This window comes from Bufo gargarizans, chromosome 6 (assembly GCF_014858855.1).
Source record: "Bufo gargarizans isolate SCDJY-AF-19 chromosome 6, ASM1485885v1, whole genome shotgun sequence".
Taxonomy (NCBI): domain Eukaryota; kingdom Metazoa; phylum Chordata; class Amphibia; order Anura; family Bufonidae; genus Bufo; species Bufo gargarizans.
This window is the reverse complement of record NC_058085.1, coordinates 315,888,834-315,905,825: the sequence shown is the minus strand read 5'-3', so window position 1 is coordinate 315,905,825 and position 16,992 is coordinate 315,888,834. Positions and strand designations below refer to the sequence as shown.

Sequence of the window (16,992 nt, the reverse complement as noted above, 5' to 3'; positions counted from 1 at the left end):
ATGCACTACAGCTGTAAAAGTACAGAGGAGAGCGACTAAACTGATAAGGGGAAAGAAGGGTCTTAGTTATGCTATGGCTGCGGACAAGAATAGGACATGTTCTATTTTTTTGAGGGGCCGCGGAACGGAAGTACGGATGCGGACAGCACACTGTGTGCTGTCCGCATCTTTTGTGGCCCCATTGAAAATTAATGGGTCCACACCCTTTTTGCAATGCATGCGGACCCATTTTGCGGACGTGTGAATGGACCCTAATGCTTATGAAAACATATACAAATCTGAGTCTCATTTCCTTCTGGGATTCGTGTCCCCACCTATCCCTTGGTTGAACTTGATGGACTTACCGTATGTCTTTTTTTCAACCGTATTAACTATGTAACATCATTTCAGTGTTGCAAGGAGATGTGAAGGACTTTAGAGACTCCCTATAGCATAGTTGTCTGGGAGAGATTAATCTTATGGTGCCTGGACTTACATTAGAGACAAGCTGGCCATCTGTATGAAGAAAGTAAATCTCGCATTGTTAGTACAGTAACCTACAAAAGGTGCAGAGATCAGTGTGGGTGGGGGTGGGGTCACCCCATGGTTGCATATGCATAGAGAAAGTGACCCTTTAAAGGGAACATTTACCATTGAAAACACAAACTTGCTCTTCTAAAGGCATGTTATAGAGCAGGAGGAGCTGAGCAGATTGATGGATTCATGTGGAAAAAGATTCAGTAGAACTTGTAATTTATTGATCTACATCTCTGCTCATTCAGTCCAGTGGGCAATGATTGACAGCTAACCCTGTATTCTCACTTATACTGGTAAGGCCTCATGCACACGACCGGTTTTTTTTTTAAGGTCAGCAAAAACGGGGTCCGTAGGTCCGTGATCCGTGACCATTTTTTCGTCTGTGGGTCTTCCTTGATTTTTGGAGGATCCACGGACATGAAAAATGAAAGTCAAGTTTGCCATTGAAATGATAGGAAAAAACGGACACAGATCACGGACGTAGATGACAATCTTGTGTGCATCCGTGATTTTTCACGGACCCATTGACTTGAATGGGTCCATGAACCGTTGGCCGTGAAAAAAATAGGACAGGTCATATTTTTTTCACGGTCAGGAAACACGGATCACGGATGCGGCTGCCAAACGGTGCATTTTCCGATTTTTCCACGGACCCATTGAAAGTCAATGGGTCCGCGAAAAAAAACCTGAAAACGGCACAACGGCCACGGATGCACACAACGGTCGTGTGCATGAGGCCTAAGGCTGCCAGTCACTGAGGGGACTGTGAAAGAGAATGCCTCTAGATATTCACAAAAACCTACGATTAAAATATTTCTACCAGTAGGGGGCATAAGGACACTGCAAGAAAAAAAACTATACTCTGGAACTATGAGGACAAGAAACAACATTATTGCTATTGAAAACAAAAAGTTAAATGAAAAACAAACCATAAACATCACCTATCCTCAGATACCCAGTAGTCATTGAATTGCACAGCAAAAAATTATTTAATGCCTTGGCGCAAAATACTATACATTTACAGCACAGTTGCTATGTAGCTAGCTCGAAGCAGCATAATCACAGGGATTGCACCGTCACAGGAGCTTTGCCCGAGGCATCTGCATCAGGTATCATACGTCTGTTATAGCTGATGTTCTTCAACGGCCAGCACAGTATATAATGTTGATCCTGGTGATTTCAAATATGATGCTCAACAGTGACAGCCGCACATAAGTTATTAGACACTGGGGGAGATCCCTATGTCACTCATTCATTCATTTCCATGGAAGTCTGTGGCCTAAAAAAAAGCTTCCAAGTCTGCCATGCTTGTATGCCTTATACATTGCAATACAAGAAAAAATGTAAACATTAAATAAAAAACAGAAGTAAAAAAACAAAACTTTCCCTCTTCAAAATAATGTATTATGCTAATTAAAAAGTATGCATAATTGGTATTGCTGCATTGACTTGTACTATAAAATTTTAACCTTATTTATCCTGCATGGCAGTGGCGGTAGGTAGACCACATGACTGCTATGGGCCCAGGGAAGGGGGGTGGCACTGAATTCCTTTGCTTTCCGATATGAAAACACTGTATTTTCATGAAGCCACCACTAGGGGGAGCTCAGTGTAAACAGATGAATACAGCTTCCATTTCAGTCAATGATAACTTCATAAATTCCTATGCCCTGAGCTCCCCCAGCTTTTTTTAAGGATTGGAAGCAGGAGATTTATCAATGTATTTAAGCCATTTCTCTGGCATGAATACATTGAGCTATTTGTTGGGCAGAGTGAGTGACATATGTTTGAAGAACCTGTTCCACTTTACTGACAGAAGTAAGATAAAATGGGTAAGGTCAAGGGTGAATTTTTTATTACAATTTTTTTTTTATAAAAATGTCTGCTTTATAAAAAAAAAAAAAAAAAGTCAATTCATTAGAAATCTGGGGGGTTGCCCTTTGCATTCTACATTTCCTGGGAGTGATTGACGCACACATACTAGCATATTAGCTTAGTCTTTTAGGTCAGGTAAATAAACAGTTTTTCTATTGTTCAGGTTATAGAACATACCTAGAAAATTCTCCTAGAGAAGCCAATAAACATATCCAAGCTACAGGCTCCCATGGCTGTTGTAAAACATGCTCTCTGAATACTCAGCTCAGGCAGGATGGCTGCCCCATAATCATGTGCAAAAAATATCATTAAAAAATATCTACAATCAGAAACCAAAAATCTGGTTTTAAATACTACAAAAATGTTGGTGAAAAATGTTGGTGATGCAGTCTAAGGAGAAATTAAAGTAAACTGCAAGTGACTATATACTAAACCTACATAAGGCTGGCACTATCTATATTGGACTTAATAATGTCATACTAAAAGAGTGCAGGGAACCCGTACATACCAAAGTTAAGGTGACAATGAATGGAGTCTACTTTACCTGAATTCATTTGAGGTCTGTTGGCACAAAGAGATGAGTCATTATAGAGTAGGGTTCCATCTATGAGAGGTCACCTTGTCGTGGTGGATGGGCATAGATGATTTTAATCTAAATATATTTGCTCAGTATCACATAATATCAATAAGTGACTATATATGTATATATATATATATATATATATATATATATATATGTAAATTGGCAGTCACTGATAACATTGTATATATGATAGGCACTCCTCCTACTGGAATAAATATAGATACGTATTTTTCGCCCTATAAGACGCACCTGCCCATAAGACGCACTTAGGTTTTTGAGGAGGGAAATAATAAAATAAAATAAATTGAACCAAAAGGTGTACTTTTGGTGGGTTTTGAAGTAATGGTGATCTGTGGATGACACTATTATGGGGGATCTGTTGAGGACACTAAACCTACATAAGGCTGGCACTATCTATATTGGACTTAATAATGTCATACTAAAAGAGTGCAGGGAACCCGTACATACCAAAGTTAAGGTGACAATGAATGGAGTCTACTTTACCTGAATTCATTTGAGGTCTGTTGGCACAAAGAGATGAGTCATTATAGAGTAGGGTTCCATCTATGAGAGGTCACCTTGTCGTGGTGGATGGGCATAGATGATTTTAATCTAAATATATTTGCTCAGTATCACATAATATCAATAAGTGACTATATATGTATATATATATATATATATATATATATATATATATATGTAAATTGGCAGTCACTGATAACATTGTATATATGATAGGCACTCCTCCTACTGGAATAAATATAGATACGTATTTTTCGCCCTATAAGACGCACCTGCCCATAAGACGCACTTAGGTTTTTGAGGAGGGAAATAATAAAATAAAATAAATTGAACCAAAAGGTGTACTTTTGGTGGGTTTTGAAGTAATGGTGATCTGTGGATGACACTATTATGGGGGATCTGTTGAGGACACTGTTATAGGGGATCTGTGGGTGACGACACTGTTATGGGGGATCTGTGGGTGACACTGTTATGGGGGATCTGTGGGTGACACTGTTATGGGGGGGATCTGTGGGTGACACTGTTATGAGGGGATCTGTGGATGACACATATATAGCATCTTATGCTATGTGTCATCCACAGATCCCCTCCATAACAGTGTCCCTGTAGTGTGAATGACCCCCAATACAGGGGGTGGGGGTCGCATCTGTTTTTTTAATGACAGCGAGGCCCATGCAGTGACTGTATTCTACTACATGGGGCCCGCTCACTTTATATAATCGTATCTGTAATTGTAGGCATTGTTAATGTATACAAATTCTGGGTATCAGCGCCTGTATTACGGTACTTACAAGCGCTCGGTATGCTTCATTCATAAAGTGGGCGCGCAGGCGCGTGACGTAGTGACTCACGCTGCCAGCGCCCATCCTCCCGGCCTGCCTCCTCCCTCCTCTCTGCTACCGAGCACTTGTAAGTACCGTAATATAGGCGCTGATACCCAGAATTTGTATACATTAACAATGCCTACAATTACAGATACGATTATATACAGTGAGCGGGGCCCATGTAGTAGAATACAGTCACTGCACGGGCCCCGCTGTCATTATAAAAGCAGATGCCGGCCCCAGGCCACTCCTCCCTCTCAGCTGATACAACCGCCGCGCTGCATCGCGGCGTATCATTGAAAATTGGGCAAAATGCAACATTTGCCCCATAAGACGCACTGCTATTTCCCCCCACTTTTTTGGGGGGAAAAGTGAGTCTTATAGGGCAAAAAATACGGTACATCCCATATATCTAATTCGGAAATGTATTGTAATGTTTAAAAAATTATCTAAAAATATATGAAAATAAATATAAAAACAAAAAAACATGTTTTTTATATTTATTTAGTTTTTTATATTTATTTAGATATATTTTTATACATTATTAAACATTATAATAAATTTCTGAATTATATTGGGATGTATCTATACTTATTCCAGTAAGAGGAGTGCCTATCATTGCATATATATACATAAATATTTACCAATTTATTGGCATTGGGCGGGCCAGTGGATAGTGCACCTTCTGACCTATTCATAGTGATAGTGAGGTGAGCCACTTGATTGCAATACTGATAACATTGTCCCATTGCAAAACATATCAGTATTTTATTAAGAAATTATAATGAACACGAACACTCTTGTTCTTCTAAATCATACTTGGAGCCAATGTCATCTGTATAAACCGTGGCCTACTTGTGCCATGCTATCAGCATTCACTAATGATCTAAATATAAACTGAGCTCTTGGATCACCTAATGCCCAGATTACAGAGTGAAAAGAATATGCTTGTGTAATACTAAAACAAGATGTGATGGACTATAACGTATAGAGTATGCCAACACTGTAGCTTAATAACACAACTTCATCTAATCCACACCCAGCATTAATTAATGTCTCCAAACTGTTGCAACATGCTAGGCGCTGTAGTTTCACAATAGTGAGATTACCAGGAGATCCTGTAGTGCAGTGTTTCGTCTTTGTAAGTTTAGTATCTCATAATCAAAGACATTTTAACCCCTAAAGCAGGCATGTCCAAACTGCGGCCCTCCAGCTGTTCCAAAACTACAACTCTCAGCATGCCTGGATAGCTTACAGCTATTAGAGCATGCTGGGAGTTGTAGTTTTGCAACAGCTGGAGGGCCGCAGTTTGGACATGCCTGCCCTAAAGTATTCCCAAAGGAAAACTGTGATCTTAAAGGGGTTTTTCAGAACCAGCATGTTGATGTCCTATCCATTGGATAGGTCATCAGTATAAGATAAATGAGGGTCTGACATCCTGTACCCTCATCGATCAGCAGCCACAGGTTCCAGAAGTAAACATTGTATGAAGCTGGAAGACCACAGCTCCCTGCAGTGTGTAGTGGCCACGCTTGGGTACTGCAGTTGATGCTCCTATTCAAGTGGAGTACACGACAACGGCCACTACACAGTTTACAGAGATGTTCCGTATATTACTTACTTCCAGAACCTACGGCGGCTGTTACTAGCTGATCGGTAGAGGAGTCAGACCCCATTCAAACACATATTAATGTCCTATCCCAAAGATGCTTTAAAATACTTTATGTACTCAGCAAAGAGCATTTTACACGGCAATCCTAAATAAAGATACCTCACAAAAAACTAAAAATGTATGTTGCTCGTCAGTAACTGGGCAGGTTCACAGTTTTCCCCAAATTAATACTGCCATACAGTGCCTATGTAGAAACCCAATATGGTGTGCCATTAATACCCCCGTGCAGTTATTACTCAATAATGCCACAATTAGGGCTTATTCACATGAACGTGTCGTGTTTTGCGGCCTGCAAATTGCAGATCCGCAAAACACAGATGCTGCCCGTGTGCCTTCTGCAATTTGCGGAACAGAACAGGAGGCCCATTATAGAAATGCCTATTCTTGTCCACAAAACGGACAAGGATAGGACATGTGACTCATAATTTTTGCGGGGCCACGTAACGGAGAAACGGATGCGGACAGCACACGGAGTGCTGTCCGCATCTTTTGCGGCCCTATTGTAGTGAATGGATCCACACCCGAGCCGCGGTCTCGGATGTGGAACCAAAACCACGGTCGTGTGAATGAGCCCTTAGTGCTTAAGTAATACCACATGCCCCCATCCAGTGCTCCTTTTAATAATATTTAGTGGCCAAGTAATGTTGCCACTCACAGTAAAATGAATAATGTCACCAACTGTACAATTAATACCACTACCAATCCTCAGTACAATTAATACTACTACCAATCATCAGTACAATTAATACCACTACCAATACTCAGTACAACTAATGCCACCACTCACCTCCAGTACAATGTAGCCCCACACAATTAATCCCCAGGTTATGCCAAAAATGTCCAACAGAGATGGGAACACTGTCACCCCCCATTCATGCACATGACAGAAGTGATGGGCTCTTTGCCTTTTCTCTGCTGAATTTAGACCAGAGACAGGGGTCAGGGAACCCCATTCTGAAGGTCATAAGAGACTGTCATGGAAGGCATGTACTGCAAAGACAAGAAGCCAAAAATGTCTGGGCAGCAAACTCCGAGGCCTTCACGCCATTCTGAGCAAGATGGAGAAGACAAGGAAAGCAAATGACTGCAACCATAGAAAGAGTCAAGTGTGAGTCCTTGGATTTAATTCTTCTTTATCTTTCCTCTGACTGTACTTAATTAATGCTGTATTCACTTGTTCGGTAGTAATAATTGGTCACTATATGGTAATATTATTCAGTCACAATATTATGTTGGTATTACCCAATTACCATATGGTGGTAATAAGAGAGAACAGTATCAAGACACAATATGCCATTATTCTTCAGTCATAGTATTTAGCCATGGTACGGCACTATTACTCAGTCACTATATATCAGGCAAATTTATAGATTTCTCTACTCTGAAAATTAATGCGATGGGTTGCTGCATATTTGTATCTGAACCCAGAAAAAATAAACCTTTTAGGTGACTCTTATATACGGTACATACTGGCTCCCTGAAGAATATTTTTCAGTGCACTTGTGGGTGTCTTCGAAAGCATCTGTCAGCAGGATCAAGCCTATTAAACCATGCATAATGTCCGGTAGGGTTTAAAATGACGGCTTTCATATGTTTCGTTGAAGTGCCATTACTGATTAATACTCATTTGTATGCAGGCTAGGTGAAAAGCCTGACCCTGTCAATCAATGAGAAGGGACGAATGCAGGAGGAGCTAGGAGTTGAAGATCTGGTGCTCCGAGGGGCTCAGCGCACCCCTCGTCGTTCCAATAAGCTCATCTGCATAAAAATAAAAAAGGAATATTACTGAGTAATGGATCTTCAGGGAAACATTAGAAAGGTGTTATTTTATTGAGCAGGGTCAACCCTAAAAAGGCATTATGCCTGGTTTAATAGTCAGCACATTTGATAAGTCTGGGTTATATGACTATACACTTTCCCATCCACTAGAGTGGCATAAAATGACAGAAACTTGCACATTTTTGCAAACATTTGCAACTTTTTGACACCAGAATACTGGTGTACAGGGTTTCATAAATACATACCGGTAATACTGTAGTTGAGGCATATATATCAAAATGTGTGGCACCCACTTGCTGTGCCAAATAAATGAAGTGTATATGCCACAATTTTGCTTAATTTACGACATGCTAGATACAAGGTTTTTTACTTTGTGTCAAATTTTTGCCTAGACCTATTTTGTGCCTTGTTTTGTTTCAGTCTTAGGCCTTATGCACACGACCGTGCCGTTTTTTGCGGTCCACAAACCGCGTATCCGCAAAAAAACAGAAGCCGTCCGTGTGCCTTCCGCAATTTGCGGAACGGGCGGCCCATTGTAGACATGCCTATTCTTGTCCGCAAAACGGACAAGAATAGGACATGCTATATTTTTTTTGCGGGGCCACGAAATGGTGCAACGGATGCGGACAGCACACGGAGTGCTGTCCGCATCTTTTGCGGCCTCATTGAAGTGAATGGGTCCGCTTCCGAGCCGCAAAGACAGCGGCTCGGATGCGGACCCAAACAACGGGCATGTGCATGAGGCCTTAGACAGTTTTTGGCTCTCTTTTAAACAAAAATTATACCAGCTTTAAAGTGGTGTAAAAAGTGGTATATAATTCTTATGCCTATTGGCATTTTGTAGTGCATTGTGTTGTATCTTCCTTTCACCATAAAAAATAAAATAAAAGATTTAGACACAATCCGAAAAATAAATTTGGCGCAAACTAGGATTGGTGCAGGCACAATATTCTGGAGCCAACTAAAGCCATCTTCAAACTGTATATCTGCCCCTATGGGTCCCCAAACAACACATCACCACTGAAGGCAGTGATTGGCTGCAGCAGCGAAGACCATGTTCCTGCCTCAGCCAGAGGAAAGCAAGCTGGGGACCAGAAGATGGAGGAACAGGATCCAGCAAGCAGGACAATAGTGAGCATGAATCTTTCATTAGGTGATGGAAGCTAGGGGCCTTCATACAATAGTTAAAGGAGTTTTGGGGAATTTTTATATTGATCAATCAGCTGTTGGAAGAGGCTGTAGGACTTCAGTAAGGGCTGCGGCCTCTTCCTAGGCTAGTGATGTCATGTACATCAGTCACATGGCCTGGCGCAGCTAAGTCCCATTCAAGTAAAGGGGCCTAACAAGAAGAGTCACTATACAATGTATGGCGCGGTGCTTGGTATGCTGATCAGCTGGGGTGCCGATAGTTAGACACCAACCAATCAGATATTGATGACCTATCCTGAGAATAGGCAATCAATATCCAAGACAACCTTCTGGAAAACACCTTTAAGGGGTTAATACAGGGGAGTTCTTTACTCAAGAATTATCCTGAGTGGAGTCACACAAAAGAGTGTCTTTCTTTTGTATTTGTGCTTTACAGTCATAACACAGTTTTTAGTAAGCAATATGTAATACTTCATTTCCCCTGCGGGGGTGCTGCATGGGAAGTGAACCTTTGCTGCTACTTGCTGATCATTTGAGGTTGAATAAAAAAATAAAAAAAAACACTCTGTGATCATCAAATTTTTAGGTGACCCTTTCACCAAAAACACATTCTGCATACTGGACCTGTCAATTTGGATGCAAAATTTCACAGCCAGTGAGTTATTGTCAAAGTGATGAAAAACTCATAATTTTAGCAGGCAAGTATGTCACTTATCCATGCAGTTGTTAAAACCTATACACCTGTAAAGTTTTTAGCTATTTTACATTACTAGGAGATTGTCTGTCATTCACCAAGGTCTTAACAGTGATACGTAACAAATGTACCGTAATACTGTGCATAATGTATAGTATGTCAAAAAACTTTACCTTTTCACATATATATCAAACCAACCTCCAGTCTAAATTTTGGTGAAACTGTCCAGATATGGTAATCCCCAAAAAACTGTAGTTTATAGGAATGTTTTAGAGCTTTGAGGAACAGTAAGATAGTGGTAGGTATGATATATGACTTGTGAATATAAGACGTTGCACTTTTTTTCTAGATATTAAAGGGAATCTGTCACTACGATCTTGGACTATTATCTGCAGTACTACATAAGTAGTACTGCAGGTAAGGAGTCCAGATGAGTATTTTTTATTTTCCTACTGCCCCCTGTTTCCCTGCTGTCAGTGTTCAGAGTTGTGCTGAAATGCATTGTCAGGACTGCTGGACATGCAAACGAGTCCTCTCCATTATGTATACAGTCATGTGAAAAAATTAGGACACCCTTTGAAAGCATGTGGTTTTTTGTAACATTTTTAATAAAAGGTTATTTCATCTCCGTTTCAACAATACAGAGAGATTAAAGTAATCCAACTAAACAAAGAAAACTGAAGAAAAGTCTTTTCAAGATCTTCTGTAAATGTCATTCTACAAAAATGCCTATTCTAACTGAGGAAAAAGATAGGACACCCTCACATGTATTCCCTCTTAAATTGGCTCAGATCTCACACAGGTATATCACACCAGGTGCACATAATTAGTAGATCGTTACTCTGCATGTTGAATGAGGCTTGCCCTATTTAAACCTCAGACATTTAGTTTGGTGTGCTCCTGACTGTTGAAGTGAGAGTGAGCACCATGGTGAGAGCAAAAGAGCTGTCAGAGGACTTCAGAAAAAAGATTGTAGCAGCCTATGAGTCTGGGAAGGGATTTAAAAAGATCTCAAAAGATTTTGAAATCAGCCATTCCACTGTCCGGAAGATAGTCTACAAGTGGAGGGCTTTCAAAACAACTGCCAACATGCCCAGGACTGGTCGCCCCAGCAAGTTCACCCCAAGAGCAGACCGCAAGATGCTAAAAGAGGTCTCCAAAAACCCTAAAGTGTCATCTCGAGAACTACAGCAGGCTCTGGCTACTGTTGATGTAGAAGTACATGCCTCTACAATCAGAAAGAGACTGTACAAGTTTAACTTGCATGGGAGGTGTGCAAGGAGGAAACCTTTGCTTTCCAAGAGAAACATCGAGGCCAGACTGACATTTGCCAGAGATAAAGTTGACAAAGACTAGGACTTCTGGAATAATGTTCTTTGGACAGATGAGTCCAAAATTGAATTATTTGGACACAACAGCAGAGGACATGTTTGGCGTAAACCAAACACAGCATTCCAATAAAAGAACCTCATACCAACTGTGAAGCATGGAGGTGGAAGTGTCATGGTTTGGGGCTGCTTTGCTGCAGCAGGACCTGGTCAGCTCACCATCATAGAATCCACGATGAATTCTACTGTGTATCAGAAGGTGCTTGAAGAACATGTGAGACCATCAGTTAGAAAATTAAAGCTGAAGCGGAACTGGACCATGCAACATGACAATGACCCAAAACATACTAGTAAATCAACCAAAGATTGGCTGAAAAAGAAGAAATGGAGAGTCCTGGAATGGCCAAGTCAAAGTCCAGATTTGAATCCCATTGAGATGCTGTGGGGTGACTTGAAAAGGGCTGTACGTGCAAGAAACCCCTCAAACATCTCACAGCTGAAAAAGTTCAGCATTGAGGAGTGGGGTAAAATTTCCTCAGACCGATGTCGAAGACTGGTAGATGGCTACAAGAACCGTCTCACTGCAGTTATTTCAGCCAAAGGAGGTAACACTCGCTATTAGGGGCAAGGGTGTCCTATCTTTTTCCTCAGTTAGAATAGGCATTTTTGTAGAATGACATTTACAGAAGATCTTGAAAAGACTTTTCTTCAGTTTTCTTTGTTTAGTCGGATTACTTTAATCTCTCTGTATTGTTGAAACGGAGATGAAATAGCCTTTTATTAAAAATGTTACAAAAAACCACATGCTTTCAAAGGGTGTCCTAATTTTTTCACATGACTGTATTTATTACACGCATATACCCTGCGCATGTAGAGGCACTTTGGATTTTTTACATTTAGTACAAGACTACTGATTTGACTGCTCTTGACATGTGCACTTTTAACATTAAAATATAACTTTTATTAGTTGTTTTTAAACTTAGTGATACCTTATTTCTATCTAACCTACTATTAAAACTATCTACTGGACCCTCTAGTGTGCTGTTTAATTTAGCTGTGCTTTAATTTTGATAGCCTGGTGGCGGCGCTCTTGCTCCAGTAGCTATCTATTATTTGTCTCGGCGTCTGCCTACTATCACACTTTAAGGAGGTATCGAGTAGCTTAAAACCCTATAAGCTGCCCCCCGACATGTTTCGCCATATACATGGCGTCTTCAGGGGATCGGGCAGACTGCAATACCAGTAGGTAAAGAGCTGCCTCATCTTCCTCTCTGCTCTACTTGTCAGGGATTGTGATCCTGAATACAGCTGATAAAATCTTCAGCTGAATCCCTGTAGGAATGGAGCTCATGAGGAGACACATACAGAGAGGAGGGTGGAGATGTGGATAATGAGCAGCAGCACTTGTATGCAGCCTCCATTACCACAGTCTGTCCTCTCAGTACTTCATGTCTCCTCATGAGCTCCATTCCTACAGAGATTCAGCTGAAGATCTTAGCTTAAGGCCTCATGCACACGACCGTTGTGTGCATCCGTGGCCGTTGTGCCGTTTTCCGTTTTTTTTTCAATGGGTCCGTGGAAAAATAGGAAAATGCACCGTTTGGCAGCCGCATCCGTGATCCGTGTTTCCTGGCCGTGAAAAAAATATGACCTGTCCTATTTTTTTCACGGCCAACGGTTCACGGACCCATTCAAGTCAATGGGTCCGTGAAAAATCACGGATGCACACAAGATTGTCATCCGTGTCCGTGATCCGTGTCCGTGATCCGTGTCCATTTTTTCCTATCATTTCAATGGCAAACTTGACTTAGATTTTTTTTTTATTTTTCATGTCCGTGGATCCTCCAAAAAACAAGGAAGACCCACGGACGAAAAAACGGTCACGGATCACGGACCTACGGACCCCGTTTTTGCGGACCTTAAAAAAAAACGGTCGTGTGCATGAGGCCTTATTCGGGATCATAATTCCTGACAAGAAGAGCAAAGAGGAGGATGATGCAGCTCTTTAGCTCACTGCTCTGAATTAACTTAGTCTGCTGTGTGATTAGGACAGGTTTTGTGTGTAGTCATAGGACAGCGGCCATTTTATTTCTCCTAATGATTCTTCCCTTGATAAAAATTAGCCATTATAACTACTGAAAGGTAATTGGGAATATAGTTATAATAAAGTAATGTTTAAGTATTTTCATTTTCTTAATTCCCGGAGATCCCCTTTAAAGTAGCTCTGGAAAAAAAACTAAAAGTGTCCCATGCTGATTGATTGATGGGAATGGGCAGCACAAGTAGGCAGGGCAGACGGCCCGATCCCCTGAAGACGCCATGTATATGGCGAAACATGTCGGGGGCAGCTTATAGGGTTTTAAGCTACTCGATACCTCCTTAAAGTGTGATAGTAGGCAGACGCCGAGACAAATAATAGATAGCTACTGGAGCAAGAGCGCCGCCACCAGGCTATCAAAATTAAAGCACAGCTAAATTAAAAAGCACACTAGAGGGTCCAGTAGATAGTTTTAATAGTAGGTTAGATAGAAATAAGGTATCACTAAGTTTAAAAACGACTAATAAAAGTTATATTTTAATGTTAAAAGTGCACATGTCAAGAGCAGTCAAATCAGTAGTCTTGTACTAAACTCTCCATTATGTAAGCACAGCAGTCCTGACAATGTATTTCACAGCAGCTTTGAGAGTTAGCAGGAGAAGAACAGGGGGCAGTAGGAAAATTAAAAACTGGACTCCTTTTTTGCAGTGCTACTCATGTATTACCGCAGATAATAGTTCAAGGTCATGGTAACAAATTCCCTTTAATGGGTTATTCCCATTTTAGACAATATCCACAGGATATGCTATACATGTCTGATAGATGTGAGTCCCTGCCATCAATGTCTAAGATGGGACTATCCCTTTAAGTATTAATATATTAATAGAAGTTTTCATAATAGTGAAAATGTCATGCTCCGGTCCCATAGAGGACTTGTGTTATTGGCAAACAAAGGAAAATAACTCACTCATCTCTAGCTTCTTTTTGATGAGAAATTTCCTGACCCTAAAAAATAGATATCACAGATATTATTTTGCAAACATAAAGGAAGGGATTTGCGATTATGCAGAATGAGTGCCTGAAGTAGGAAGATGTCATTGAAACCCACAAAACGATGTCAGCAGATGTCAAGCTGGCTATATATATACGTTAGATGAATGCAGGGGTGGACTGGTTATAGACCCTACATGGAAATTTCCCAGTGGGCGGATGACCAGGGGGCTGCCCGAGCCATCCTCATAGCCACCAGCCAGGTACATAACGATCTGATACTCTCAGCATTAATTAATGCAAGGAGCATCAGGTACTGGTCACCTGGGCGGTGACGATGTGTTCTTCTGACTTTAACTGAATTGCCGCCCTCAGGACAGTGATACTGTGGCTGGGGCGGCAATATTTAGTGCCGCACTGTGGTATTTGGTTCTGCTGGGGCAGTATTTGGTATTGCACTATGGTATTCTTGGCCCTGCCTACTTGTGCTGCCCATTCCCATCAATCAATCAGCATGGGACACTTTTAGTATTTTTTCCAGAGCTACTTTAAAGGGGGATCTCCGGGAATTAAGAAAATGAAAATACTTAAACATTACTTTATTATAACTATATTCCCAATTACCTTTCAGTAGTTATAATGGCTAATTTTTATCAAGGGAACAATCATTAGGAGAAATAAAATGGCCGCCGTCCTATGACTACACACAAAACCTGTCCTAATCACTCAGCAGGACAAGTCCTTCAGAACACTGAGCTAAAGAGCTGCATCATCCTCCTCTCTGCTCTTCTTGTCAGGAATTATGATCCCGAATAAAGCTAAGATCTTCAGCTGAATCTCTGTAGGAATGGAGCTCATGAGGAGACATGAAGTACTGAGAGGACGGACAGGACAGACTGTGGTAATGGAGGCTGTATACAAGTGCTGCTGCTCATTATCCACATCCCCACCCTTCTCTCTGTATGTGTCTCCTCATGAACGCCATTCCTACAGGGATTCAGCTGAAGATTTCATCAGCTGTATTCAGGATCACAATCCCTGACAAGTAGAGCAGAGAGGAGGATGAGGCAGCTCTTTACCTCAGTGTTGTCAAGTAACTTGTCCTCCTGTGTGATTAGGACAGGTTCTGTGTGTACTAATAGAGCAGCGGACATGTTATTTCCCCTGATGATTGCTCCCCAGACAAAACAAGCCATTATAACTAATGAAAGGTATTTGGGAATATATTTATAATAAAGTAATATGTAAGTATTTTCATTTTCTTAAATCCCGGAGAACCCCTTTAAGTTCCGAGTCCGCCACTAGATGAATGTCAGCCAATCCTGCCAATTTCAGAAGGATCAGCTGATCTTCTAATCTGTCCCAACACTACCTAACCGTAGATGCTATGAGAAAGAAGAGTCTGGCATGATGAATTTCAATATGTCTGATCCTTTTGTTCTTGAGCAGATAAGCTGTTGCCAGAGGAGTCTGACAGTGGCTTACTCCCCTCTCCGCAATGAGAACACATGCATGCTTGGCCAAGATAAGTGTGCATGCAAATGGAGGGGTTGAGAGGAATTTAGTGAGTGCAATACCATTACGGTTATTTGAGTGCTTTACATTTTGCTGCCTATTACACTGTATAGCTGTCACAACCAGACATCTGAGAAGCTCTGACAGATGCCTTTCAGAACCTCCTCCTTGAGCTTTCTTTGTGTTGGTTTTCAGTTCCTCATCTCGTTAGCCTCTCTCAGCTGTCATGTAGTTGGACTGATTGCATCCCTTTAAATTCCTCCCCATAATGCATTAGTGTGCAGCTTATACAACTTCCTGGAGTGTGTGTGCATGCTGATCCTATTTCCCACTCTTCTACAAGATAAGTGCTGTACATTCATTTGTGATTTTATGTTTGCTGGATCCCAGGTGACCCTGACTCCCTCCGTGTCTAGTGTAGGGAGCCGGTGGTCGTGTCCCCTCACTATTATAGCGTGTTCAGGTGTTATACAGTCGAGGTACAAGGATATGCGATCATCTACCATTGGGATCTTCGCATAGGCTGAGCAGCAAGGGAGAGTGTCAGGTCTTATGCAGGGGTCTCCCTTTTGTTCCTTAGTTTTGGATCCAGTGAGTCATATAATCATTTTGTATTGTCTTGTTTCCTGTACACCTTCCGTGACAATAGCATGGTATTTGCCTTTATTGTTTCTGCTTAATGAAATTCAGCCCATTGTTCCAACGCTTTCACCCATTATAAGTGAATACAATTAAAGGGGTTATCCAAGTTCTATAATGCCTCCCCCCCCATATGCCCAGTCCCCTCACACAGATTGTACTTACCTTGCTCTCCGACACCCGCGTCGCTTCTCATACCAGCAGGGCCACCGCTGCATCTCCCAATTATGTGGATGAAGATATCCGGCCAATAGCAGGCCATGATGGGAAAGAGCCTTCCTAGAGTCACAGGTGATGCTAGGGAGGCTTGTTCCCGTTGCAGCCTGCTATTGGTTGCCCCCCCATCGCCGGATCTTTTCATCTGTGCAATGGGGAGATGCAGCAGCGGCCGTGCCAGTATGAGAAGCGACACGGGTGCTGGAGAGAAAGGTAAGTACAATCTGTGTGAGGGGCCCGGGAATATGGGGTGGGGCATTATAGGCAGGGGTGGGATTCAAATTTTTAACAACAGGTTCCCTACTCAACAGCAGATACGCGGCGTCACGACATGTTTACATATACATACACCATATACATGGTACACATACATAAATACACCATGTATATACTACACACACATACCACAAAACTTTTAAAAAGCCTAAGGAGATAAACTATTAGTGTTGCGCAAAGTTTTTTTTCCAGCGCTGGCCCACACCTCTAACTCCTCCCAAAGTCTATCTGTACATGTCCCAAACCTGCTTATTCTCCATTGTGCCCCCCACACAGTAGTTATGCCAGATCTGGGATGGTTGGGAGGTATGCATGCATAAACAGACTATATAGACACTACACTCACATAATCACATATACAATATACACCATACAG

General features: G+C 41.5%; 1 protein-coding gene across 8 annotated transcripts in view; it reads right to left on the bottom strand.

Moving 5' to 3' along the window:
* The window catches only part of MYPN (myopalladin), a 152,385-nt gene that overhangs the window by 108,836 nt on the left and 26,557 nt on the right, over positions 1 to 16,992 (bottom strand). For 4 of the 8 annotated variants that reach the window (XM_044296590.1, XM_044296592.1, XM_044296591.1 and 1 more), the window contains one exon: positions 13,948 to 13,985. The exons of the other annotated variants lie outside the window; for them this stretch is intronic. In XM_044296590.1, the coding sequence (XP_044152525.1) occupies positions 13,948 to 13,985 (38 nt within the window). The remainder of the gene's footprint in view (positions 1 to 13,947; positions 13,986 to 16,992) is intronic. 8 annotated transcript variants of the gene reach the window in all.